The 26589-nt window shown below is 45.8% G+C and overlaps 1 protein-coding gene across 4 annotated transcripts in view; it reads left to right on the top strand.

The window, feature by feature from the left end:
• Lef1 (lymphoid enhancer binding factor 1) overlaps positions 1-26589 on the top strand; it is a 106654-nt gene that overhangs the window by 51362 nt on the left and 28703 nt on the right. For 2 of the 4 annotated variants that reach the window (XM_060392691.1, XM_021645297.2), the window contains exons 4-6: positions 19329-19461; positions 24142-24232; positions 25854-25937. In XM_060392691.1, the coding sequence (XP_060248674.1) occupies positions 19329-19461; positions 24142-24232; positions 25854-25937 (308 nt within the window). The remainder of the gene's footprint in view (positions 1-19328; positions 19462-24141; positions 24233-25853; positions 25938-26589) is intronic. The other 2 variants (XM_021645313.2, XM_021645305.2) reach the window with 1 other exon arrangement.

The raw sequence follows: 26589 nt of genomic DNA, 5'->3' as shown, positions 1-26589 counted from the left end.
TCCTAGTAGGTGAGTTCCTGCTGTCCTGCACTAGCTGGATAGGTGTCTACAGAGGCAACTTCCCCCTTGCCCTTCCCGGTTGTCTGTTTTAACAACCAGGCACTTGGGCTATCTGAGGAGCAAGGAAATTTTCTAGCATCCCTAAGATACAGGCCCTGGAAATAAGAACGGCTTCTAGACATGTCCTCCACAGGGTACTGTGGTGACTCCCATGCCCCTGACACACAGTATGCCACCTGTGGCCTGTGGCTTTGGTTATATATAAACCAAGTGCAGCCTCCTAAAAGCCCCTTGTCATCAGTGCATGTGAACTTACAGGGTTCAGAGAGTCAATATGTGTACATAATCCTGGGTTTCTTCCTGCAGAAAAAGGAAAATAAGCCGCCTTTTTAGTCCAAATCCATTTTTATCATTTTAGTTATTTAGATTCAGCCATTTAAATTTAAGATCCACTTAAAGAATTCAATTCACTGGGTGTCATTACAATGCGTATGGTTGGGCATTTGTCAGTACTGTCTAATTTCAAAACATTTTCATTAGCCAGCCGGATTTCTCCCTCCTCTTGGGTTGGGATAGCCCTACTTCCTTTTCCCATGGACTTGCTAATTCTGTACATTATATAAAGGAAATCATGCAATATGTGCCTTTAAAAAAAAATCTGTTCTATTTCACTTAACATGCTCTCAGGTTCATCAACTGTATGCCAGTACTTTGTTCCCTTTTATGGCTGAGTAATATTCCTTTGCATGTATATATCACAGCTTGCTTCCGTGTCAGTCTGTGGGTCTTTGGGATTGTTTGCTTATTTGGGCAGTTGTATGTAGCACTGCATATGAATATTCATATACAAGTGTTTGGGTGAATAACGTGCTTTCAGCTTTCTTGGATCTTAGGAATAAAATTGATGGGCAGTGTAACTCATGTTTACCTTCCTGAGGAATTATAAAACAGTTTCTCTGTCTTGAATATTTTTAGAGCTTTAAACATCAACTAAAAAAATAAAGAGGTGGGGATTGAAAAAGCACATTTCTTTAAAGAAAGTACAAGTAAATGAACCATTAGCAGCAGAAGAAATAAGTTCAAGTCATATTAAACAGGAGAATCTTTAGCATTAGCTTACAGCACATTCACATTTAAAGACTGAGACTGGATTTAAATATGGAGAAATTTAAACACATTCAGATTCTGGTGACATAAGGTTGAATTGTCTTAAAAACCAACAGTTACAGAGTTGACCAGGAGCTTTGAGCACCGTTTTCATGGAAAGCCAGAAGAACAGTCATTCTTAGCATGAACTGGACAGTTTGGGGAAGGCAGAAGGTTTCTTAATGCCATTGCTTTGTTCAATGGATAGGAATTTTCTAAACAGAACAGCCCTTCTTGATGTTCATTGGTGAGCTTGACTCAAGCACGGGACTTGCAAGTGACTTAGTGAATGATGATCTTGATGGTTAGTACATTCAGATGACCTTACATAACCATTTCTGGGGCGTAAATGTAGATGGCAGTATATGTCCAAGGAAGGGGCTATGATTTATTTGTGCCTTCGAGGCTTCATGCCCCTGCAGCTATCTTAGGAAGACCCTTGTGCTTGAGAGGGGCTGCTGTCCCTGGATGACAGGCAGCACATGGTTTGGTGAAAAGGAAACAAGGTTAGTCTAGCCCTTGCTTTTTGTGTGCTTTTTGGACTTTGGGGCTTTCTTCTCTGAGACATGGAGCTATTAGCACCTTCTTTACTGAGAGATGGTGAAATCCAAATGGGACAGTGTTGGTGACTTTTCTTTTAGGACACCTGAACAGATATCTTTTCAGATATCCCCAGACAGGGAACCAATGATAGACCAAAGCAATGATTTCCCCATAAAGTAAAACTTGCCAAAGCAGGATTTGTTGGGGCTGCTTATGGGAGTGTGAGTTCAAGGTTACAGGAACATGGCGCTCCAAAGGCAGATGCATCACCTAAAAACCCACCCCATCCTGGGTGAAGCTCACAAAAGCAGCATGCCTGCCCCCTGGGGCTCTGTGCACAACTTGGAGGCAGCAAAGGCCATGGGAGTCTCAGCCCTTTAGCTGTCTCTATTATTTATATAAAATCGGGAAGGGAGGGGCTGGTGTATCTTGTAGGCCCAGGGAGGTCTGAGACTGGTAAGTTGTTTTATTTCCAGAATCTTAATGTCTCCCGGGATGGAATGTTCTGAGGAAACTGCTGTCCAACAGGATCTCGCTCTTAGCCCTCAAAAATGAAGGGCTCAAATATGACCTTCAGGCTAGCTTCCTAGAATGTGGTGGGGACTCTTCCTCCACAGTTAAACTTCTAGAAGTCCTGATGCTCTTCGGAGCATTCAAGTCAGAGTTTATTAGTCCGGCATGGCATCTCAGCGCAGCTGTCGGTGTCACAGGAGACACCTGCTGTGACCAGCTCTGATGAGTGTTGTTCCTCCCCAGCCCCTCCCCACATCTGGGCAGTGCAGCTCTCCTGAGCCACAGACCTGTCAGTGCGAGGTCAGGTTCAGGAGGGATCTGAGTAGATTCAGGGTACAAGGGTGCTCGGGGAGAACTGGCTGAGGTGTGGTTCTTGTTGCAAGTCTGGCAGGATGGACGCATCTCGGTTGTAGGTCTCATCCCTCCATCCCTCAGCCTTTAGGATAAGCACAACCTCACGGCTTTTCTACTGGAAGAAACTGGGTTTCTCATTTTGATGACAGTAGAAATAATGTAATGACAATTGAAGCACACCTCCCAGGCCTTACCTCTGTTCTGTAAATTCCATTAGGCTCCTTTAGATCATCAGTGCGCTCGGTGGCCACAAGTCGTGGCTCACCTGCTGGCACCGATCTGTCTTAAAATCGGTGTTTAATATTCTCAGTCCAGAAAGTCATTTCTCACCAAAAGCATGTTCTGTTCCTGTCAGGATCTTCACTTCTCTCTGAGGAGACAAAGTAGAAGATTAGAACTAAGAGCTTTTTTTCAACTGGTGATCACGGAGCCACTGGAGCTGGACAGAGCCTGGGAGATAGAACAGGAGCCTACATGTTACCATTTCTTGAGCTCAGGAATTGGGCTTTCACCAGCTGTGGCACAGACGTTACATTGCTGCACTCAAGTCCTTGCTTTGTGCTTCTCCCCACCTGCATTTCTTTCTTCCTTGCAAGCCGTGTGTTCATGGGTTATCTCAGTATGTGTTTAAAATGTTCCTCCTACTTTCTGATTAAGCTCAACTGGCTAGTCATCCACCTAGCCACCCTTAAAATATTGGCAATCGGTTGGACCAACTGACACGAGCAACGAGGTATTCTGGGTAGATGTGCATATGGAAGTCAGAGGCTGATGTCAAGTGTCTTCCTTAGTTGGTCTTCTCTTGCTTTTTGAGACAAGATCCCTCACTGAGTCCTTCTGTCTCCATGTTCCCTGCCATGGCCAGCTTTTATCATGGGTGCTGTGGATTGCAGTCAGGTGTCTCCTGATACTGTGGCAAGCTCTTTACCAACTTACTCATCCCCAAAGCTCTAAATCTTTTTTCAGTGGATAACTTTAAAATATGTATGTTGTTGGGTCTGTGACCCAGCTTGGCAGTTGCTCAGTGATTTACAGCACTCTCTTTCCAGAGGACCCAAGTTCTGTTCCCAGCACCCACATGGCAGCTCACAGCTGTCTGTAAGGTTCAGGGTATATAAACTCCCCTTCTGGCCTCTGTGGGCATCAGGCACCCATGTGGTACACAGATATACATGCAGACAAAATGTCCACACGTGTGCACTCGTTCATATGTGTGCAGTGTATGGGGTATGTGCATGTGTGTGTACGCCTGTGGAGGGATGTAGGAGAAGGAGCATATATGTGGCACAGCATGCTCGGAAAGGGCAAAGGTCAACTGTCAGGAGTCCATTCTCTTCTCCCGTCGTTCTGAGGCTCTAACTTAGGGTCTTAGGTTTGCACAGCACTTCTTTTTACCTGCTGCCCTGTCTACCTGACCCTCTCACTTATATCAAGTGTCTTTCACTATGTTTCGTCTCTGTTTAGTCCCCTGGTACGTTTTTGTTTGTTCACTTGTTTAGGAGGGAAGAAATTGTCTGTAAACCTGCAAATCTCTTCTCACTGAAGTGCACAGGAGCTTGTGTCTACCCAGTAACTCAGACTCAGTGCTGTTCCGCCCACCAGCCTGGCAGAGGAACCGGTGACTAGAGCCTGCATCCCCTGCAGCAGAGACTGGGTTGTTCTTGGTCTTGGCAGATGATCGTTTTTTGTGATTCTCTGTTCGTGCATTGTTTAGAAAACGGTCAAGATTTTGTTGCTGTTGCTTGTCACAAAGAGAAAGTAGAGGAGTGTTACCTAAGTACCAAGGTGAGGGATGTTTAGTGTTTGCCAACTGATCCCGGGAACGGCAATTTTGCATGTTCTCCGGTTCCCTTCTACACAATAACAGGCTCTTAAATTTTCTGAAAGCCTAGCAGTCCATTTCCTTGCACTAGAAAAAGTTAACATTGTCTCCAGGACACTACTGTACATCCAGAGCTATGTCGATTGTCTTTGGGGAAGATCCATGGACCAGGCCTTCAGCGTTGCTCTGAGTCCTTCAAATGTGCACCTAAAAAGGATGGAAACCTACAGTGGGGTCCAGACGGACATTTCCCATTGACGGTAAGTGACATAAAATAGAGCATGACTTTGATTCTGTAGTCACAGAAGCGTGTCCTGTTTTATTAGCACACAATAACTATTGTCATGTTTCTGAAAATAAATAAATAGAATTAAAAGTCTTTACACACACATATTTTAAGGAATGTGTTCTGGCTTGACTTATTTGGACATTTAAAATGACTCAGAGTCTGCAGAGTGACTGACACAGAACCCCAGCGCTGGGATCTGCTCTATCCGTTCTAAAATTTTCAGCCTCGATTTCTAACTCATTTCAGGATTTTGTTTTTTAAACCCAAACCCAAAGGTGCTTTTTCCTTGACTCATAAGCACATCCTGAAAGTAGTGTCGTCACGGTGCCATTTTCACTCAAGGCAAAGTGCCTTTTCTTCCAGGTAGAGTGGGTGACATGAATGGGAAGGAGCCTTCAGTAGTTTCTGAAGCACAAACCCGGCTGGGGTCCCTCCACAGAAGGTACCATGTCTTCATGGGACCACTGGAACCACACAAGACTGCTTCCATGGGGTAGATACTCTTTGCATAGTACATAGTGAATGTTACATAGCTTTATGTAACTTGTTACATAATTAACCTTTTTTTTTTGGAACTGAAATCCCAAGTTTAGAGCAACACTGCTCATGCCTTCCTCCTTCTCTCTCCTTCTCTCCACCTCCCAGCCTCCCTCATTCTTACTTTTTTTGTTTGTTTGGTTGGTTTTTGGTAGATTTTTGTCTGTTACTGTCGTTTGTGTGTTCATTTTTAGGCAGGCGTCTTGCTGTGTAGTTCAGCTTGGCCCGAGACTCTCAGATCTTCCTCCTCAGCCTCCTCCAACAGTTTGGATCTCGGGAGTGTGATGCTCCCTCCTGCCGATTTCAGGTTCTTTATTCGTATTTTTCCTTTTCCATAAAAGAGGAACCTAGAAAAATTATTGTGGAACTATTTTAAATGCCGTTTTATAGGTATGTGTGGTGTGTGTGTGTGTGTGTGTGTGTATGTGTGTGTATGTGTGTGTGTGACTGCGCATCATGTGTACACAGGGCACACAGAGCCAGAAGAGGGCAGAGATAATCTGAAGCTGCACATGGTTGGAAGCTGCCCTTAACGACGGTGCCATCTCTCTGGCCCCCTGAATAATTACTTTTTAGAAGTCAGATTGGAGATCACAAGGCAAAGGGAACACTCTCTTCTCATATACCTTCAATTGTAAAGGGAACAGCCCCGTGGAAAGAAAGCTCGAGGCACAGATTCGTAGTGTCTTTGTGATTTTTCATTGTTGCATAGCCACACCAAAAGTGCAACAACAAACAGATGAACACTGATTTGAGTGATTTTAGTTAATGCAGTATGTTTTTAAAAAGAAGCTGAGTGCATGGCTCAGTGAGAGAATACCTTCCTGGCGCAGGTGAGTCCCCAAGTTTGATTCTCAGTACCACCACCACACTCCAATTTTTTTTTTTTTGAGACAAGGTTTCTCTGTGTAGCCTTGGCTGTCCTGGACTCACTTTGTAGACTAGACTGCCCTCAGACTCACAGAGATCCCACCTGCCTCTGCCTCCCTGAGTGTTGGGTGTGTACTAACATGCCTGGCTAATTTTTAAATTTTATTAATTTTTATATTGTGTTCACTGGTGTTTTGCCTGCATGTGTTTTGGTATTTGACTCCCTGAACTTGGAGTTACAGACAGCTCTGAGTTGCCATGTGGATGCTGGGAATTGAACCCAGGTCCTCTGGAAGAGCAGCTTGTGCTCTTTCCATTGAGGAGGAAATCTTTCCAGCCCCTGATTTTTTTTTTTTTCCTAAGGGAGAGAGAGAGGAAGAAAAAGCAACTGTTTGAAACTAGTGTGTACTTTATACAAACAACACCTCTCAGCTTGTACTGGCCGTGGGTCACAAGCCCTAGCCAGTGATTTAACTGTAGTGTGGGGTCTCCAGGAGCATCTCAGTGCCAGTCTTCCAAGGTCATTTACACATAGGAGTATTCATAGGAAAGGTCTTATGTTTCCCCGTGTGAGCTCACAGATACACGTTTGAGCTAGACCTTCTAATGAAAGAAATCTGTTTGGAAAGGCTCTTCAGCAACTTCATAAAACAAACAAACAAACAAAAAAAAAAAAAAAAACCTCTCCAGATTCCTCTCCAGACTCGAACCTGACTCTGTCCTCTTGTGAGCAGCTGGTTATAAGGAGCCATGGCTTGAAACACAGAGCACATTTAGCACAGCCGGGAAGGCTCGATGACGAATTCCTACATAAGCATCATGCATGTCAACATCTCACACCTGACTTTAAGACAAAAACCAATTAAAGCAGAGCAAGTTCTTTTTATAGTTCCTTCAAGTGGGAAGGGCCCTTCTCACTGGGACAGAATGAGGTGTAAGTCTGCCGGCTTCGCCCCTGTGGAATTTTTCGCCATGCACCCTCAGTCCAAGCATATAAACAACTCTCCATCTGGGTAGCTGTGGGATTTCTCTGACCTTGACCCTGTATAAGCTCCAGCTGGCTGCCCCACCCCAGGGGAGCTACAGTCCTTGCTCAGAACATTCTTCCTTCTGCTGAATGCCATACAGAGGTCTTTTACCCTCTGAAAGGGAGAAGCAGGGAAAAGGACTGTGGGCTCTTTCTGAATTGGCCATCCCCAGGGCAGTAGAGGGAGAGCCTTTTAAACCTGGCTGGATCTACGCAGGGCTGATGAGCTTCCGAGCAGAACTTGATGGAATTTGCCGCAATCTCACCCCCCATCACACACACACACACACCCATCCCGGAACAGCGCCGATTAGGTCTGGCATCCTTCCCCATTGCCCAGAATCATTATGAGCTATGATCACTAGATTGTAAAAGAAAAATACAGCTCGATGCCTCTGCACAAAGAGCTCTGCATCTGGATTTCTCCCCAAACCCCTCCCTGATTTACCTTCCTATTTCCCCCTGGTCTGTATTACAGGGCCTGGGACTGTTGGCTGGTTGGCAGCTCCCACCGTGGGCTGGGCCTTCTCCAAACAGACTTGAAGATGCCTCACAGGCCAGTCTGACCACTCAATTGAGTGTCTATTCTAGATCCCTCTAGTTTGTGTCACTATGAGAAAAACTAACCAGGGCTCCTACAAACACTACAGTTGTTACCAAACTGACTAAATTTGATCATGTTGGTACTCATGGCTTACTATGCAGTGAAGAGCTAAGCACTTCTCTCTCAGGATATGACAATGCTGTTTAATCAAGGGACTGTAGGCCACTCTGTTTTTTGTCTACCGATAAGTAAGATGTACCCTCCCGCCCCATAACTCCAACCCATGAATCTGTGATTAAATGAGGGTTTTCAGTGCCTGTGAGCCTGAAAGGCTGACCCTTAGATATCTTGCTGTGCCAGAACTTCCACTATAGACAGGTCTTTCCATACAGGTACCAAGAAGTCCCCAGCCCTTTCTCAACTGGAAATCCCGTTGATCTTGCCTCCAAAGATGCTGGCCAGCCTTTCACCCATGATGCTCCATCCCTTTAGCTGGCCTCAGAATTAGCCACTATGTCACCTTACATATAATACTTTGCCTCCACCACAGTAAATCTCAGGTCTGTTTTGGTTTGTCAGCGGCTGTTTATCTTGACTGACTCTGGTTCCCTTCTTTACAAAGGATAGTCATTGACATGAAAAAATAGTAGTGCGCTCACTGGATTTCGGGTGTGTCAAGGACTGTGGAATCAGTCCTTTGATGGGATATCAGAGCGCAACACCATTAAATGTCATTCTCATGTCTATCCTGGTCCGAGTTTCTAGCCTGGGAGTAGATATCCCAGTCTCTTTGTTTACAGAGTCCAGTTACTTAAAACAGTGGGTCCATTTTGGGCCTCCAATGTGAATATTTCGCCCTAATTATCATGTCTTTCTCCGTGGCATAGAGCAGATGTGAACCTCAGCAAAGCTTACATCCTGGGCCTTGGTTTCCTTATCTGCTCACAGCTATGCTCCAGGTTTATAGAGGTGCTAAGTAATTGTGGTAAATGGCCTTCCACTTTGTTCGTATTTGTTGCGGGTGCGTGTCACAGGGTGGATCTAATAGAAATAGAAACTATTTATGAAGAAAAATCAGTAACTAAAGGCACCCCCAAGAGTGAAGCTGGGAAAATAGATGCTCAGAAGAGCACCTTACCATATGAGCTCCAACCCTTCAGAGGTTATCTGCATAGCCCGTCTTCTCCAGAGTTTATGTGCCATGGGATCTTCTCACACATGCTCTGTTTGTTGTCTGTAGCCCAGTTGAGCAGGGTTTTCCAGTCTTTCTTTGTCAATTGACTTCTCTCTTGTTGTTAATCTTGATGCCCCTCTCTGCACCTCGCTACCCTCCTGCCACAAATTCCCCCCAGAGACCACAGCTCACAGAAATCCTTTGAGTAGCTGGAAGGGTCATCCTTCTTTAACTTTCATGATGATGACAGCAGACTCCCTGTCTGGGAGGGACCCCAACACCCTTCCCTTACTTTATTGGTTAGAGAGTAGGCTTTGGCTTTGCATTACCTGTAATGGGATTTGACTGCATCGTGAGGAGTTTGGTTTGAAGTATTTATATAACCTAGGGCAGAAATTTTACAGGGTTGAAAATAGAAGGTCTAAGCAAGAGTAACATGATTACATCAACCAGTGGGCCCACAAGGAGAAGAACCAGGAAAGCCACAACCGTGCCTGCTCCCAGAAAGCCATCCCTAGGTAGCTTGTTGGGAGGATGAATGGGTGGGGTGGGGGTAGGTCCTTAGGCTGTTATGTAGCTATTGTTATATAGTAAGAATGGAGAGTACTGCAATAAAGAACAATTTTAAGGAGAAAGCCAATAGCAGCCTAGAGAGTGTGAGGTTGTGCCCACTGAACATGATACTAAAGAAAAGTATGGAAAACTTAAACCTCCTCTTGCCTCTCTCCTTCAGGAGGGTTTTAACTCCTCACCTACAGCTCCTCTCTTAAAGGTGCAGCACAATTCTCTGGCTTTTCACTCACCCTAGAACAGTGGTCCTCAACCTTTCTAATGCTGTGACCCTTAACACAGCTTCTCATGTTGTGCCAACTCTCAAGCATAAAAGTATTTCATTGCTACTTCGTACCTGCAATTTTGCTACCGTTATGAATTGTCATGTAAATATCTGATATGTAGGATATCTTGACCCAAAGGGGTTGATCAGCCTTTAGGGTTAATTCATTTAAGTTAAAGATTAATAACCTCTGACATAACCTTTCCTAAAAGGCGAACAGTCGCCCCAACTATTGTTGACTGGTAATGCTGAAAGCAAGGCCAAGTGCCGTTGAAGTGTTTCTTAATTTTCTTTAAAATAAGGTTGTTTTGTGTTTTCACTCAACTCTCCTTAATGAGTGAGTGAGTGAGTGTGGGCTGTGTGTGCGCGTGCGCACTTCCCATACGCCGTCCTCCTTTCATGTCTCTTCAGCCCTGACCTTGCAGTGAGTGTGCACGGCCCCCTGTTCACAGTTCTGCGTGATTTCCCAGATGTGGGAAGGAGGGAGGGCGTGAACATCCTTCCCCTTGTTCCTCCTTTCTGAAGCGTGGCTTTGGTGAGGGTGAGTAGCTCACGCTTGAAGCTACAGCCTCTGGGTGACCGAAGACAAACACAAAAACTGGGTGACCTCAGAACTTCAGAGAATAATCAGAGCAATTGCAGCATCAGATGGGGTGGAACAGCACTTCATTTTTATCTGCAAAGGCTGATAAAGAGGGGGAATGGGGGGGATGAGAAACTGATGTTTCCTCTGTGTGTGTTTGCGTGTGTTTGGCTGTACATGTGTGCAGGTATGTGTGTGCGCTTATATGCATGCGTGTGTCTTCCTTGATTGCTCTCCACCTTATGTATTAAGGCTGAGCTCCCTGATTTGGCTAGCTAGCTAGCTTGTTCCCAGGGTCCTGTACCTCTCCTGCTTCCGGATCCTCTTGCCCACCAGCACTTACATGCAGGCTGGGGATCTGAGTGTGGTCCCTGTGCTTCAGCAACTGAAGCCATCTCCCCACTGAGCCATCTCAGCAGCCCGCTTTTTATTGGCCTTACTGTGGCTATCCTTTCCTTCATCCTCCAGAAAACAAGATACTAGGGTGGCTCAGGGGAGTCACGTGAGCCCTTTAGAAAAGCATGGTGGTTTCTCTCCTGGTCATGGAAAAGGAAGTTAGCGACTGAAAAACCTGAATTGATTTTGACATACTGACTTCATGATAGAGAAGATCATTTGTCAAGAGATGTGGGTGTTTCCTCTGCAAACATCCAGTAAAGGAGTTCGAACAATGGCAGAAAACTGCATCCCTCTAACAACAGAACTCAGTGCAGCCAGTACCAAGAATTGGCTTTGTGATACACTAAACAGAGAACCTGATCAAACTGGGCCAAAGTTCTGTTCCCTGGAAACTGCACATAGAAATGGTGCTGTAATTTTTCAGGCAACAATAGAAAAAGAAGAGAGACAAAAGTTCCTGTCTGTAAATATAAAGGTATGAATTAATTCTCCCTTAAAAGAAGTTGACTTGGCAGTGTTGAAAACCTACTCTTAACAGTCACATGACACAGATGTTGACGGTCTTGGGTTTGCCAGGACCTGAGTTAGATGTTAGGAATAAATCACTTAGTTACAGCCTCCTTCTAGTAAGAGAAAACAGCTACACAGATACATAGCAACAGTAAAAGATAGTCAATACATAGGGTCCTTTCCCCATCCAAAACCATCCCAAGCATGTAAACCATGAAATAATTGCTTCCTGAAGACACCTGAATGATACCTTCCACCCAGCTGGCCCACACCATTTGCACACAGCAGCTAGTCACATGAAGTGACTTCACCACAAGACTCCGGTTCCCACAGTGTGCCCTAAACTCTAAGTCAAGGATCCGTGAGTCAAAAAAGTTCTTAGGGCAACAGAAGCCCCCCTGTGTCTTTATTGTTGTGTGGATATTTGCACTGGTGGTGCAAAAAGCAAGGGTGGACCCAACAGCTGGCAATTACATGTTTGGTCGAGGCGTTCTGTACTGTTTCCAGGAATGTCAAGTGTCACTGATAACCCTTAATATGTCAGTTCAAATGATCAGCCTTATTAACCTTTGGCCTCCAAGTGTATAATTGAAAGGTAGCTTTCAGTTTTGGTGTCTGACATATATTTTCTCACAAATGAGCAAAATTCATCTGTCACTTCAGTGAAAACAATTGGCATCATTTACCGCCAACGATTTTTTTTTAAATGAAGCCTTCAAACAAAAATGAGAATTTTGAAAAATGATGCTCACTACCGTGAGCTTGCCATCTCTCCTCCATCCTTAAAGCCTTCGCAATGGGATCGATTATTAATGAGTGGGGTTTTCACACTACGTTAGGATACATTTCAACCCAGTGAACTGTTTTCCTTTCCCAAATGACCTTTGCGCCATGCTACCAAGTCTGAGGGTGAGTTCAGAGTTTAAGAAGTAGAAGCTCCATTGCCATGGGCTGTGAGGTACATTGTGACTAACCTCCAGGCAAGTCTGCCCCCAGTCAGATTTTGATCTGGAATGGGAGAAGGAGATCCACAATTGTCTAAAACAGCTCCCAGAATAGTTTCTCTTGTAACAGTGTGCCTGTCAAGTTGGACTGAATTATGACCTATCACAGAGAAGAAGATTGGAATCTGAAAACACATGAAGACAATGACACTCTTGTCATTTTTTTAAAGTTTTCATGCTAAGTGTTTCACCTGACAGGTTTGCCATTCTTCAGAAGAGTTGACTATTTTTGGATTTTGTTTATGATTTTGAATATGCCGACCGTTGCTGGATAACTCTGCACAAGCAAAGGTTAGCATCATGTGGTTTTCAAGAGTGTAAAAGGTTACCTGAGGAACCATTTGGAACCGCCTGTAAGCTGAGCGAGGGGATCCGCTGTGTTAGCTGCCTTGCTGGGAGAAATAAGGCAAGTGCGGCGAGCAGCTGTGTGTGAGCATCTGCGTGTGACCCGCTATGTGTACCTGAATGAAGCAGCGAGATCCGGACGAGAATGGGTGGGTTTGTTTAAGGGTGCATGCACAGGGCACCCTTGGTCCCGAAGAATAGGGGAGGTACTTCAACAGGCAGTGACCAGAGGAAAATTCTTGAAACTTTGTACAAGTTAAAAGTATTTTAGAGAAGGCAGTGAGAGTTAAAAAAAAAAAAAAAAAAAAAAAAGTCTGACTTCTAAAACCCAACGGTAGGCTGTCTCAGAGATGTGTGGTTTGAAGTGTGCAGCATACAGGTTGATTTATAGGGCCTCTGTCCTTTATCTGCTCCACAGAGCACTTACTAAGCAGACATGGCCGGACCTGAGTTCAGGGCTTCAGTTGTGTGGTTCATTAATCCTCACTGTAATCCTGTGAGCTAGGATCTGCCAGTTTTGCAAATGAGGAAACATATTCTGGAGAGCTAAGTGGGTTACCAAGTATAAGAACTGGTTCGCCCTTGCACGCCAGGATTTGAACTCTGCCCTAGTGCCTCCACGTCTTCATATCAAACCGTATTGTAATTGCTGGCTGACAGGTGACAGCCAGAGGGTGCCAGGACCGCCTGGTTCTGATTCCTTGGTATACAAGCTGTGGACTTTGGAGTCACCCCAATTTGGGTTCAAATTCTGTTTTACAATTTAGCTTTCTGTGTACATAAATTATCTTCTCAGAACTTCGATATTCTGTGTGAAACAGGAGTCTTAGCAGCTAATGCAAGGCTGGCTTGCGATCAAGTAACCGACCGTGTGCCCTCACCCCCTGACAGCCTGAAGAATCATGGTGCTCCATGCTGCTTTCCTTTGTCTTAAAACAGCTTGTCCACTAACTCTGTTGGAGATCTGCTGGTAGCACCAGCCTTCTTCAAGGTGTCATTTGTTTCTATTGGGATGTTTTCATTAAAAATAGATGCATGACAGGCTACGCTAACCCGGCCGGTAGCTTGGAACAGAGGTGTGGAGAAAGGAACTGAGAACCCAGCAGTCTGGGGTAGGGAGAGCAAGGATTTTGGTATCAAACCAACACCAGTCCAGCTCATCTGTCCACTAATTACTACTTAGCTCTGTGTTCAAAAGGACTCAGCCCCTTCATCTGTAAACTCGTGGTAATGATAGCCACTTGGGTGGAGACGTGCCAGAGCACATCTGAAAGCATTCCTGTAGTGGCAGGCACTCTCGCAGGGTGTCTGTCCCGTCCATAGCCACTGCTTCCTGTCAGGGAAAAAGCCTCCATAGCAGGTGACGGTCTGTAGACCTACCCCTTTGAAAATTTCAGAGCTGGGGAGAGAGAATGGAATGACGAGCACCTGGGCCTCCCTCCTTCCCTGAAGAGGCCACTGCCTCACAGTAGGGTTGCTTTCAGATATGGATGGCCACACTGGCCCTGAGCCTTGGAGGATGGAGAAAGTTTTGCAGACAGCACTGTGGAGCTGATGAGGCACTCAGTGTGCCCCGTGCACTGGGTAATTCATCCCACGGCTGGGGCTCTGGTTCTCAGAGGTGTAGGGAAAGATGCTGAAGTCACACAGCCGAATCGAGGGAGCACCAGACTTCATTGGGGTCTAATCCAAAGTAAAAATCCCACTGTGAGGGTTGAGGCCTGGTGCCATTTCTCACCTTGTTAAGCTGGTAGAGTGTTTATTCAAGTTATCCCTGTATTCGAGTTATAATTGGGAACAACACTGATAAAATGTGCAAGCTGTTGTAATGGCGTGCACCAGTTTTGTGCCCAGGTAAGATCCCCAGCTGTGGGTTTGGCTGAAATCTGGAGACGGACTACCAGGCCGGCCAGCCTCACCAGTTCTCCCACTTCCCGGCAGGCCCAGGGCAGCCTGAGCTGAGAGGGAGGTGAACTACGGCCAGTCCTTCCCAGACTACGTTCAATGACGACTTTCAGGACACCCCAGTGCCAGCCAGTGGTGAATGGGTCATTTCTGGGAACCTGGCTTTGGCGACGGCTCTCAGCTCCCTAAGTGGCACCCACTTCATATCCACAGGAGGTGTGGGTTTTATTGGCTGTGATGCCAAAGTGGCTCCTACCTGCAGGGTCCAGCCTGGGCGGCAGCCAGCCAGCCAACCAGCCTTGGGATGTTTTCCAGCTGTGGGGAGAAATGTGGCTGTTGAGTGTCAGCAGCGCCTGCTGCTCTGACCACCTCTGCTGAGATGCCTCTTTGTCTGAGGTAATTCCTGTGCCTCAGACGGGGACCGCAGAGCCATCACACAGATGTCACATGCTGCCGTCAGCTATGGCCAGGACAGTCAGAGTCCCAAGGCCACGCAATATGCTGGAAACGAACTTGGCTTCCAGAGCTAGACTGTGTGTGCTCTGCCACAGCAGCTGCACGCCCTTGGGAAGGTTACTGCGCACCCCCCACGCAGATGTCTCACCTAGAGGAGCCTAATAATGGTACCTGCCTCAGGGGGGGCCTGTGGCAAAGTGCCAGTGAGCATTAAGCACTTTATTGGCGTTAGTGGCCATGACAGTTAGGCTCAACATGATGGAATGGTCCAGTGGTGAGCCAGTTGAGTTTGGGTCATTTTCCTGAATGCCGAGCACAAGCAGGAAAGCGCTCTTCAGCCCCTGTTCTCTACACTTCCCGTCCTGTCCTGTGTGTGTTTGTTTGTTTGTTTGTTTTTGTTTATTGAGACAGGGTTTTCTCTGTGTATCCCTGGCTGTCCTGCAACTCGCTCTGTGGACCAGGCTGGCCTTGAGCTCGGAGATCTCCTGCCTCTGATCCCCAAGTACTGGAATCAAAGGCATGCGCCACCGCTGCCTGGCTCTGCCCTTTTCCAGTACCTGCTGTCCTGTCTTGCTCGCCACTACATGCTCGTAGAGTCAGTTTTTGGTCTGCTACTTGCTGCTCTGTGGTTACTAAACCTCTTTAGTAGGTTTGGTGATAAATTGGGGTCATGTAGAACTTCCGGGGTGTCTCAGAAAGATGGAGTGATTATGTATCCCAGCCACCGGGGATAAAGAAATGAGGACCACATAGAGGGAATATCTGCTGATTCTTGACTGGAAAGTAAGATTTACCTGCCTGTGCCTGTGGATGAAGAAGGAACAAATGCCACCCTCTCTTCTCCTCCCTCTGTCATAGCAGAGAAAGCTGGGTTACCTGAAGTAAAGTGCTGGTCACGCACAGTGCTCAACTCCCGAGTGCCAAAGGAGCCCTTGATTTCCCTGCAGCTTGGAACCAGTGTACGGGGCAGCCCCGGCCCTATTGCTGCTGTGCTTGCTGGAGCTCACTGACGGATGAGCTGTGAACTCACAGTGCTGCCAGCGGCCCTGGCTTCACTGCCCACCCACTGGCAGCCTCTCTTTTGGCTTCCCACCTTTTCAAGCCTGTTGTCTCTCTCCAGCACAGCCACACACATTTCCCACAATGCTGGCTGTCCCCACCTCCAGGCTCCTAGGAGCTAATAGAGACTGCATCTGTGTTATCAGTGCTAGAGTGGTACTTGGGAAATTTCCAGGCACTTAATAAATGGACACACCTGCACCCACGTCCATGTGTCTCGGCATATAATGCCCATGTGGAAGTCTGTCTCACAGACTCAGGCAGTGGGTTTGGTATTTTTCCCCTCGCCTGATCTTCACCAGAAAATATACCATGCTATTCAGCGATAAGAAGGACAGAATTCAGAATGGCAATGTTTGTTTTCCGTCTTAGAATTTAACAAAAATGGCAGAGCCCAGGTTCTGACTGTGTTTGTGCATGGCGTGTCACAAATTTAGGGCTGAGGACAGCAGGTCACAAGGCCACGGAGGCAGACAGTCCCTGTGTAGCCTCAGTCCAAGTTGCGTCATTTATACATGTCGTGGAGATGGTCTGCAGGAGGTGAACCCCTTAGGATTCTGCTCACACATGTGGGCTTCATGTGACTTCATGTGACTTTTATCTTTGGCCACAAAAATGGACGTAATCCGCGCTGGCTTTGACACACCTACTAGTGCCGCTTGCGCTCTCCATCTTGCAAAATATAAGACAAGGCCAGAGCTTAAATTAAAATCCCCAGCCTTCTTATCTCCTTCCCACAGGAAAGCAAATCTGTGTTGAAAACCGTAAAATTAAGAGGAGAGCAAGGATAGCATAATTTAGCAAAAATTCATGGCACCAGATTCCGAGCTGTATGGCTGGAGGGACAGGTCAGACATTAAGAGACGCTGCCTGCCAACTTGAGTTCCTTAGGGTTCTGCTCTGGAAAAAAAGAAGGAATGCAAAATACAGAGATCCTTCCAGAAGATCTCTGCAGTGCTGACGATAAGAACCCTAAGAAAGTACCTCTGTTGATTACTTGGCAATTACGCTGCTTTTGAGGGGCTCTCTACTCAGGGGGCAGAGCAGTTATTGTAAACAAGAGTTGAAATGCGCTCATTTTCAGATTTGGGAAGCGAGAGCTTCTTGTTATTCTGCTTTTAAAGGATGGTTTATGATTTCGTCCCCATGTTGCCCACCCTCTGTAGCATTGTGAATTCCTTGCACTTGAGAGTTTCTTCTTACATATTTCGTAAATAGCATCATTAAAGTCTTTTCAAGCCTTTTGCACATTTATATGCATAGATGTTTGTGCTAATATATGTAGAGAAAACTTGGGTGGCTTTGATAATGGTGCTCTATTTCATAAAGGCCAAGGGCTATATGAGCCATGCAAGGGTTGCCCTGAGAGAGGACCTGGTAATTACCAAGCAGAGGCATAATTGCCCAACAATCTACAAAGATTTTTTTTATGGTTGTTATAGTAAGCGCTACAGAAATCCTCATACAGTCCAAAAAAAAAAAAAAAAAGTGTGACTTTGACTTTCTACCTTCCTTCAGTGTGTTTTTGTCGTTGTTGTTTTGCCACATGAGTTTCCTTTGGGTGGTGGTTGACAGGCGTAAAGAGCATTAAGCATCGCCCGGATGATTGCCCTTGATTTTCCCGAGGGTAACGCTCACACTGAACCACATCCTTCTGGAGCATAAGCAGTAAAAAAGCATAAAGTCAAAGTAAGTGTCCACCATAGGTACAGCCCCCATACAAAGGTGTGGTGTGGAGTCCCTTAGCCATGGGGACACGGCCATCCATTTGGAGAGTTCACATAGGGACACACGTCAAGCCACTTCCTTGATTTCTTTTTAATATGAATATGTGCTTCTTGAGAAACTCATTTCGCATTAATCTTAGCCTGGCACCGTACAGGAAAATGTCACTAATTCAAACTAATTACAGTGGAGGCATGCCTGAACTAGTGAGTTCATTACACCCGGTTCCTCTTATATTTGAGTCGCTCATTACTGTACAGTTTCTACTCGGGCATCTTCCCGAGGCTGCTTTAATTAGTAGATATTTAAAATCAGAACCACCTTCTACATCTGTGTAATCGCGTTACATTTCCTTTCTTTGGCGGTAACAGGGAAATTTCTTTCTATTTTAATTGTTGTTGTTTTTATTTGTGGATAGAATTGTATGTACTTACCATACGTAGCATGGTTTGAAGTGGAATGGTTAAATCCAGTTAATTAACGAATGAATTACTTTATGAAGGTTACATTTCACTCACCGGGTTTTCAGGGAGACAGTGTCCTCGGGACGGGGCATGGTGGCACATACCATTAAGGTTGGCCTGGTACAAGAGATCTAAGCCATCCTGGTCCATGCAGTCAGTCTATCTCTCCTTCCCTCTCATCCTCTGTCTGTTCTTCCTTTCTTCCTTTCTATATAAACAAATACACACAGACACACTGTATTGTCAGTAACTAGAGTTTCTTTTAAGATGGTCATCCAAATCCTGACCCTGTCTCAAGTCTTCATTACCCTACTGATTTATTTGGCAAGCACTTTCTTGAACAAGGAGAACTTTATTCTTTATTTTATTCTTGAGATGCATCTTACTATGTAACCCCAACTGTCCTGGAAGTTAGTACACAGACCAGACTGATTTGAACTCACAGACCTGCTTCTGCCTCTCAAAGGCTGGAACAAAAGACACATGCCACCACACCTGGCTTGGGTGGAGGGAGGACTTGTAACTTCGCCACAATCAAAATGATCACAGATTTGCTCAGTGGTCAAAATAAATGACACTCAAATAGATAATCTGAATTTTTTTAAATGTACTGTTACAAAGTTTTGGGCTTCCAAATTCAATAAAATGTATTTGTACGTTGGACCTGGTGGTGCAGGCTCCCTGGGAAACTTGAGTCAGGAAGACAATCATGAGTTCAAGCCCAGCCAGGGTAGCTTTATGAAGCCCTGTCTTGGTATTTCAATAGCTGTTGGCCAGCATGGAGCTGAAATGTGGTTTTGTTTGGTTTCGTGTGTGTCTGTGCAGGTGTGCTGGCCTCCACAGGCACACACTGTGTCAGCCTCAGGGGTCTTCCTCTGTCACTCCCCACCACACCTTTTGAGACAAAGCTTTTCCATGAACATGGGCTTTATGGACATCATTTTTCCTGGGCTGGTTGCCTCATTCCCCCCCCAGTGCTGGGGTTGCAGGCCCGCTCCACCATGCCGGAGGATTTAGGAAGGAACCGTAGGATGGTGTGCTCGCACAGCAGGCAGCGTCACCCACCGAACCGTCTCCCCAGCCCTGATGTTGTTTGTCTGTTTTCATTTGTTGGTTGGTTGGTTTCTGAGGTGTTTCTGTAGAGCAGGCTGGAAGGTCGTGGGGGCAGGAGGGGACGCGAGTCTGGAGGCCACATTAACGATTGGCCCTGTGGTTACTTTGCAGTCCAATAAAGTGCCGGTGGTGCAGCCATCCCACGCCGTCCACCCTCTCACCCCCCTCATCACTTACAGTGACGAGCACTTTTCTCCAGGATCACACCCGTCACACATCCCATCAGATGTCAACTCCAAGCAAGGTAAGCGCCTCCGGCCTGCCCAGGCCTCTGTTGCTCATCAGGCAGCCAGCCCTGGTGCCATTCCAGATAGGCAGCGTCTTTGCCTCGTGAGAGTCCAGATGCACCCAAACATGCGTACGGTTTTTTTGGCCATCCTCCAGAAACTTGTTTTTGCTTTAATTTTTCACAAAACAAGAAATAAATGACCTCCTCCTCTCCCAATAAAAGAAGAAAAGCACACTACTGTCATGTCCCAAGCGGCAGATCTGAAAAAGCCTATGAGCCACAATTCAAACCAGGAGGTCGTGCAGACAGAGAAAAAGCTCCATTCTCTCTGCCCTGCGTTCCCTAAAGTTTCCCTGGGGGATATTTCTTCAAGCCCCATCCTGCCATGCCCACTGAATAAATGCGAGCCCCAAACTGAATCAGTTTTCTCCATCACTGAGCCTTTATCACAAACTATGGCCATAGCTCTTGTGGTTTGAGGAGAAGCAGCATGGCTGGCCAAGATTTCTCCCCCTTCATAGGTAGGATATTGATTGGTTCTTATCCCAGACCTTAGAAATGGAAGCATGTTTTCTTCTTTCTCCTCCACATTAGTCCAGTCCTTCCCACTGAGAGGAGGAACTTTACAGGCTCCCCTTGGCAGATCTCCTTTACCAGCATAGCTGTTGTGGGTCATTTTAACACGACATGAAGGCTGTCTGAACACTGGGACGCTAGGACGGCAGATCCTGACTCCCAGACAGCCACCAAATGGATAATGGGGAGCAGTGTGTGGGGCATGGACGTGGGGTCTAGGGAGCAAGAAGCCAAAAATCTCAATTTCAAATGTGTAAAATTGTTCTCTCTGGAATTTCTCGTTTAATATTTTAGAGCTCAGCGGAGCATGGCAAACTAAAACTGTGGAAAAAAGAGACCATGGCTTGGGGGTGGGGGTGGCGGCTACCATGTAAGAGGTTGGTGGTTTTACATTTTTTTAATTAATTAATTTTTGTGGTGCTGGGGATTAAACCTGGGGCCTTGCAGAGACTAGGCAAATATGCTATCACTGGAACTACAAGTCCAGCTGCTATTGATAGTGATACACACACACATGCACACACACACACATGCACACACGCACATGCATGCACACACGCACATGCATGCACGCACGCACATACCTACAAGAACAAAAGGAGTGAAGTAGGAATTTTTTGCTTCAAGGGTCATTCTTTTCAGCCTCTTGAGATTTATTTATTCCAGTATACTTCTACTATACTGTCCTCTTTTATATCCCATTATAAAATATTATATTTTAAATATTATATTTAAAACATTGCAAATAAAAAATATTTAAATACTTAAATACAAAACCATTGTATGTATAATGGATATTTATATATTTAGATATTATAAGTAAAGTATGAAACCATCTCTGCTTAGAGTCAAAGCCGCACCATTGGAGTTTTGCTTCTCTGCATTAACAAGCTCTGCTTGTTCTTCACTTGCAGAAAACCACATTGTGTGAGGTCTGAATAAGATGGAAATGCCTAGGCTTTGCCTGTGGTAAATGGAGGGACTGGGGTTCTCTCACCCCGAGGCCTGTCCTCTCCGCTGGAGGGTGACAGCTCACAGCACAGCTTGTCAGTCTTGCCCTGCACATGTGACCTGGGGATTCCGCATGCTCTGGAAAGCCCAGTAAGACACAAGAAAGCCCAGAGCGCAGAGGCCAGAGAATGCCACTGCTGGCACTCTGCCCTCTGACCTGCAGAGAACAGCCTCAAGTGACGGTGTGGAAAGAGGGGCATTCTGAGCCCACTTGTACTTTTTTGCTACCTGCCGCTTAGCAATCAGTCACTGGAGATCTCAGATCCTTGAGGGTTTAAATTTACCTGAACACTTCCTGTTGGACTTGGACTTGAGGAGAGCCCAAGTATCTTTGTGTAGACAAGAATGCTGGCCTGGGGATTGCCATGCAGCTTGGTGTCAGAGCATTTGCCTAACTGGTGAGATCCCGGGTTTTTGTTTTTGTTATCCTTTCCTGTTTGTTGTTAGTGCTGGAGATGACACAAAGCAGAATAACAAAGCCTGTGTGCTGTTCTCCATGCTAAGCTGGAGTATCTTTGGGCTGTCTCCAGAGTGACATAATGTAAACTCTCTTGTATTGGTCATAGTCTCCGAGCAGGTCTGAGCTGGAATACATATCTATAGACTCTGCCAATATGAGTGAGAAAAAAAACCCTTGAGATTTCTAGTTCTCAGCTAGCAAAAACATAACAAACAAAACACCAAATGTGTGCTATTAATTTTACTTGTTTAATTTTATGATGAAAAGTGTTTTTCGGTGTTCTGCTTAAGCACTTGGAAACAGCCACTGTTTAAAAAAACAGTGCATCCCTACTGAGGTTTTTCTCTGAAGAATTTTAGGACAGGTTAGTTTTGAACAACAGTTTATAACCTACTGAATACATTTGATTCTTCCTTTGCTGTCCCTTGCTCTGCATAACTCTAATTTATTACTTCTCTAGGCATGTTTAGAGAAGGGACTAGTGGTGTGAGCAGTTACTTCTCTGCTTTCTCTAGTGTGGTTATTACAGTCTAGTCCATCCACCAGTCCTGAGCTTCATGTACTTCATCATCACGTACCTCTGGGCATATGTAAACTCTGGTTTGGAAGTGCTCATTTACATAATATTGAGTTTATATTGTTTCATTTGCATACTTTGTATTGCCCACCCCAACCTGAACACGCCCATTCTGTTGCTTTCCTGTTGTACTTTCTTCAGTGTGTATCGCGTGTCTCAGCCCGAGACCTGAGTCACTGATGTCAGTGTCCCCAGTAGGCTAGTCAGCTTTATCTAATGGGGAAAAAAAAAAAAAAAAAAAAAAACAAAAAAAAAACAGCGACATTGTATCTATACAGTAGCCATAGGCAGAAATATCCAGAAAATAGAAACTGCTTTTGAAAACTGTTCTCAATTGTAAGAACTAAAATCCACATATCTAATATTCGAAGTTGGTCTGGCTGTCTTTGGTGGACGAGGGGGTTGCTAGTTTTTTGACTTGACCCTCTCAGAAAACCCTGAGATTGGAGGATTTGAGGATTTGGTGATCTTTAAGAGTTAGAGAGCAAGAAACAAGTTGAAAAACTTGCCAAAGGTCCTGAGGCATCAACCTCAGCCCACCCCTGCCCTTTCCCAGAAACGAACAATATTGTTCCCAGGGACAAATTTGGGGAGCCACTGGGGTGGGATCGAAGGAAATTGAAAAAAAATTTCCAGGAGATTTGAAGTCATTTTGAAGACAGCAAAACCTCCCTTGACCCGAGCTAAGAGCCCTACTGAGTGCGACATGAAGCGCATTTGCCTCTGTGCTGCTTTGTGTAAGAACTGAGAAGTGCCTAATTCTCAGTGCACAAGTAATAGCAGCATTCAGGTTAGCACCTCGGTCACTCTCTCACGTGCAGGCCCTTCGGTACCGTAGGGTCCTCACGAAGTCCGTGGGCAAGTTAAGCAGTAAAGCCTCATATACTATTTAAATAGCCTCTACCACATGCTCAACTGTTTCCATGTATCGACCAGTGTGTTTCCAGTCACTGGCTGGGAAGCCTTGGTGTGTGTGCTTATACCCTGTATCAGTGGTTCTCAACCTCCCTAATGCTGGGACCCTTTAATACAGTTCCTCGTGTTGTGGGGACCCCCCCCCCCGCCATAAAATTATTTCATTGCTACTATATATCTGTAATTTTGCTATCGTGATGAATCGTGATGTCAATATCTGACAGGCAGGATATCTGATCTGCAACCCCCAAGGGGGTCATGACCCACAGGTTGAGAACCATTGTCCTTATATGGAAATGGCTTGTTTGTTTGTTTGTTTGTTTGTTTGAGGTCGTGGCCATGTTATATGTAGCAGCTTACCTAGCACTTTTCCAGAACACCTCTCCCAGAACCTTAGATTTCATGTTTTACACATTGTGCATTTAGCTTGTCAGTTTTGTTTTCCCCCTGTACCCAAGGTAAGGTCTAAAAGGGACTAGGATTAGGTGGGCTTCACAGTTGCAGGACCCTGGGCCCCCAGGAGAGCTCCAGCATGAGAAACAGTTTGGTGGCGTTCTCCTTTGCTAGAGAATACAACTAATTCAGAACAGTGTGACCTTGGAGCCCAGAGGACTAGAGTTGATGAGGAGCTTAGAGGGAGCTGAAATGGCAGCAGAGAACAAATGAATCATATCAAGTGTGACCACCATAGGCCTGGAGATGATCCCTAATTAATCTTTGATCCTCCGAGGTATCACATTTCCCAAATCTATGTGTCCATAAGGGAGCCGATGGGGATGGCAATTTACCTAATCTTTGAGCCCGTTGGCAGGCCATCTTCTTAGGAAGGCCTGCCATTTTCCATTCCACACAAAAAAGGCGCTTGTCTACCATTTTCTTCAAGTGAAATAACGAGGGCAGAATAAATCATGAAGAGACCGTTTGGATGGCTGTTTTCCTGGCAGGATATACATCCCTGAGTGGCTTTCCGAGCCTACAACTGTCCATCTGAAGACCGTTTCCTCTTAAGGAAGGCTCACTTCCATTCACTAGATCTGATGGACGGTTTCTATCACGAAGATACTGGTGACATGAACATCTCTCTGCTTTCTCTCTTGCTCTTCTGCATGGTTGTCTTGCGAATGTAAACACCATGCTTTTCTGTTCCTTTTCACAGGCATGTCAAGACACCCTCCAGCTCCTGAAATCCCCACCTTTTACCCCTTGTCCCCGGGCGGTGTTGGACAGATCACCCCACCCCTTGGCTGGTAAGAACCAATATACATTCCTGCAAACTTAAGTGGACTGTTTGAACACTTACCGTTCATGGAAATTAGCTCTGTGCATGGTTGCACTTGTGGAATGGAGGAGACTTTACAGCAACAAGCAAGGTGCTAACTTTATTTCATTTCAATTTGAAAGATTAAAAAAAAAACATACAGACTTTGAAATGGATTGAATCTGTCTGCTAATATGTGTAGAAAATGACTGCATAGTGTTTGCTTTGAAGCTTATAGTTTTATGGATTCAATTTGTGGCTTTGGGCATTTGCTATGCCATATGAAGCTGGGGCTCAGTGGGGCTTTTTCTCTTCCAGATTTTTTTTAACAACTCATATTTTTGAAACATGAACTTATACTCATGATTTTTACTTTTGCTTCTAAGTGGCCAAGTGAGGCAAATAACACAGAACTAAAGAGCAATCAACAGAACACAAGTATCTTTCAAATGTCAAAAAGCAAGCACCCAAGCTTATTTTTGGGGAGCAGGAAACATATTTAGGTGTTTGGTTTCCTTCAGACTTCACATGCTAACGTTTTACTCTGTGGTGGTGATTTCTAGAAACATCCCTACCGCTGCTGCTCACTCAGTTTTTCTGTTTGCTTTGTTTGTTTGTTTTTATGAAAGTAAAGGAAATACACGATGAGAAGGTAGAATTTTTGCCTTGTGGCTGTTATCACAAGGCTGTCTCCTCCAGCTCCATGCCTTCTCCCTCCTTCCCTTCTCGGTTCCTCCTCCTTGAAATGGTGCTGCAGGAGGCTAGATCTCTCTCCCTGTTCTCTATGCCACCTGCTGTCCCTGCAGCCCTCATATCATAGTGTCATCTCTACACCCAGACAGTCTGACATTTTCTCCAGCAAAGCCAGACCCCCCTCCCCCGACTCCCTCTCTCTTTATCGTTAAGTCTCGTGAGAGTTTAACTGATTATGTGTATACTTGAGCCCTGGCTCAATTATTCTGTCTGAACTCACCTACTTGGGAGCAATATGTCTGTGCCATCACTGGCAGCTAGAAATGAAGACGGTACAGGAAAGAGTGGGGTATGAGAGAAGGGAGGGAAGAGGGACCTCTCAGGAAGGAGCAAGGTAACTGCAGTGAATCTTTTGATTCTTTGAATCTTTGATTTCTTCACATTAACAGGCGTATATAAGGGGGGGGAGGCACAGGGTCTCAGAAACGGTTATTTATTTTTATGTAAATAGAACAGTTGGTGCCCTTTCTATTTCTAAATTCTCAAAGGCTTGGATGAAGAATTGGCTAAGCTGCTTCTCCCAAGGGGTAGTTTACCATTCTGTGGGCTGCATGATATTCAATAAGCACTTTTAAGTCCTATTTTGCATTAAAGGTGTAGGGTGAGGGTAAAGGATAAAAGAATCACTGATGGGGCTAGCTTGTGTTCTGAGCTGAGGGAGGGCGGGTTTTCTTTAAGGCACATGGGTGCTTTGATGGGTGAACCCTGGGAGGGTGAGGAAGGGAAGCAGTCACACGCTGTAAAAATGTTGGGGGTTGCTGCCTTCTGATAGCCCCTCCCGCCTGTCCCCAAATTCTTACTGCTAGTTGGTAACTCATGTTTTGTCATTGATGGGTTCCTCTCTTCTGTGACCTCAGGCAAGGTCAGCCTGTATATCCCATCACGGGTGGATTCAGGCAACCCTACCCATCCTCACTGTCAGGCGACACTTCCATGTCCAGGTAGGTGGAGGTGGACCGGCCAGGTCTCTCCTCTGCTCGCATTGTGCGCACCCTGCCCTGCTTGCCTCTGGGCTGGCTGGCTAGGAGCCTCATAACCCAGCCCCGCGTGTGTCTGTGCAGTGTGCCTGGCTCCCACACTAGGTGTCACAGCGATTCCAGGGCACCAGCCACACCAGGAAACATTGCAACTCGAGCACTCACTGCCCCCTACCTGAGGGATGACAATTATCCCCAAAGTGGACTTGAGAAGAGCTTCTTTGCTATAGATCACGCTGGGGGAGGTAGAGAGGGGACAATGACAGTGACTTGGGTCTGAGTTCTACAAATTGCTTCCTTGGTGGAAATTTAAATCAGTTTAATGCAGCAGTACTTGAACCCCCACCCACCCCCCACAGCCCAGATCCTTCCTCAGCTGGCCCTCTGCTTTTGCGGGGAAGAGAGGACAGTATTCTCAAGCTGTCTGGCTATGGCTGCAGGGTGAACATCCTAGTGTGTGAATCAGGCCCTGTGTGGACGGACATGTTTCTGCAAGTGAAGCCCTCTGGGGCTGCTCTGTGTGGCGCTTTTGCTTCTGGAGGGGATGCCTTCTATGCCCTGTGCTTGATATACTCCGTGTGCACACAGCTCCGTGCTGTACCGTCTGTGTGTCCCC

The sequence above is a fragment of the Meriones unguiculatus genome, chromosome 10 (genome assembly GCF_030254825.1).
Source record: "Meriones unguiculatus strain TT.TT164.6M chromosome 10, Bangor_MerUng_6.1, whole genome shotgun sequence".
In the NCBI taxonomy this organism is placed as follows: Eukaryota; Metazoa; Chordata; class Mammalia; order Rodentia; family Muridae; genus Meriones; species Meriones unguiculatus.
Note: the sequence above shows the minus strand (reverse complement) of the source record. Positions and strands in the feature narration are given on the sequence as shown.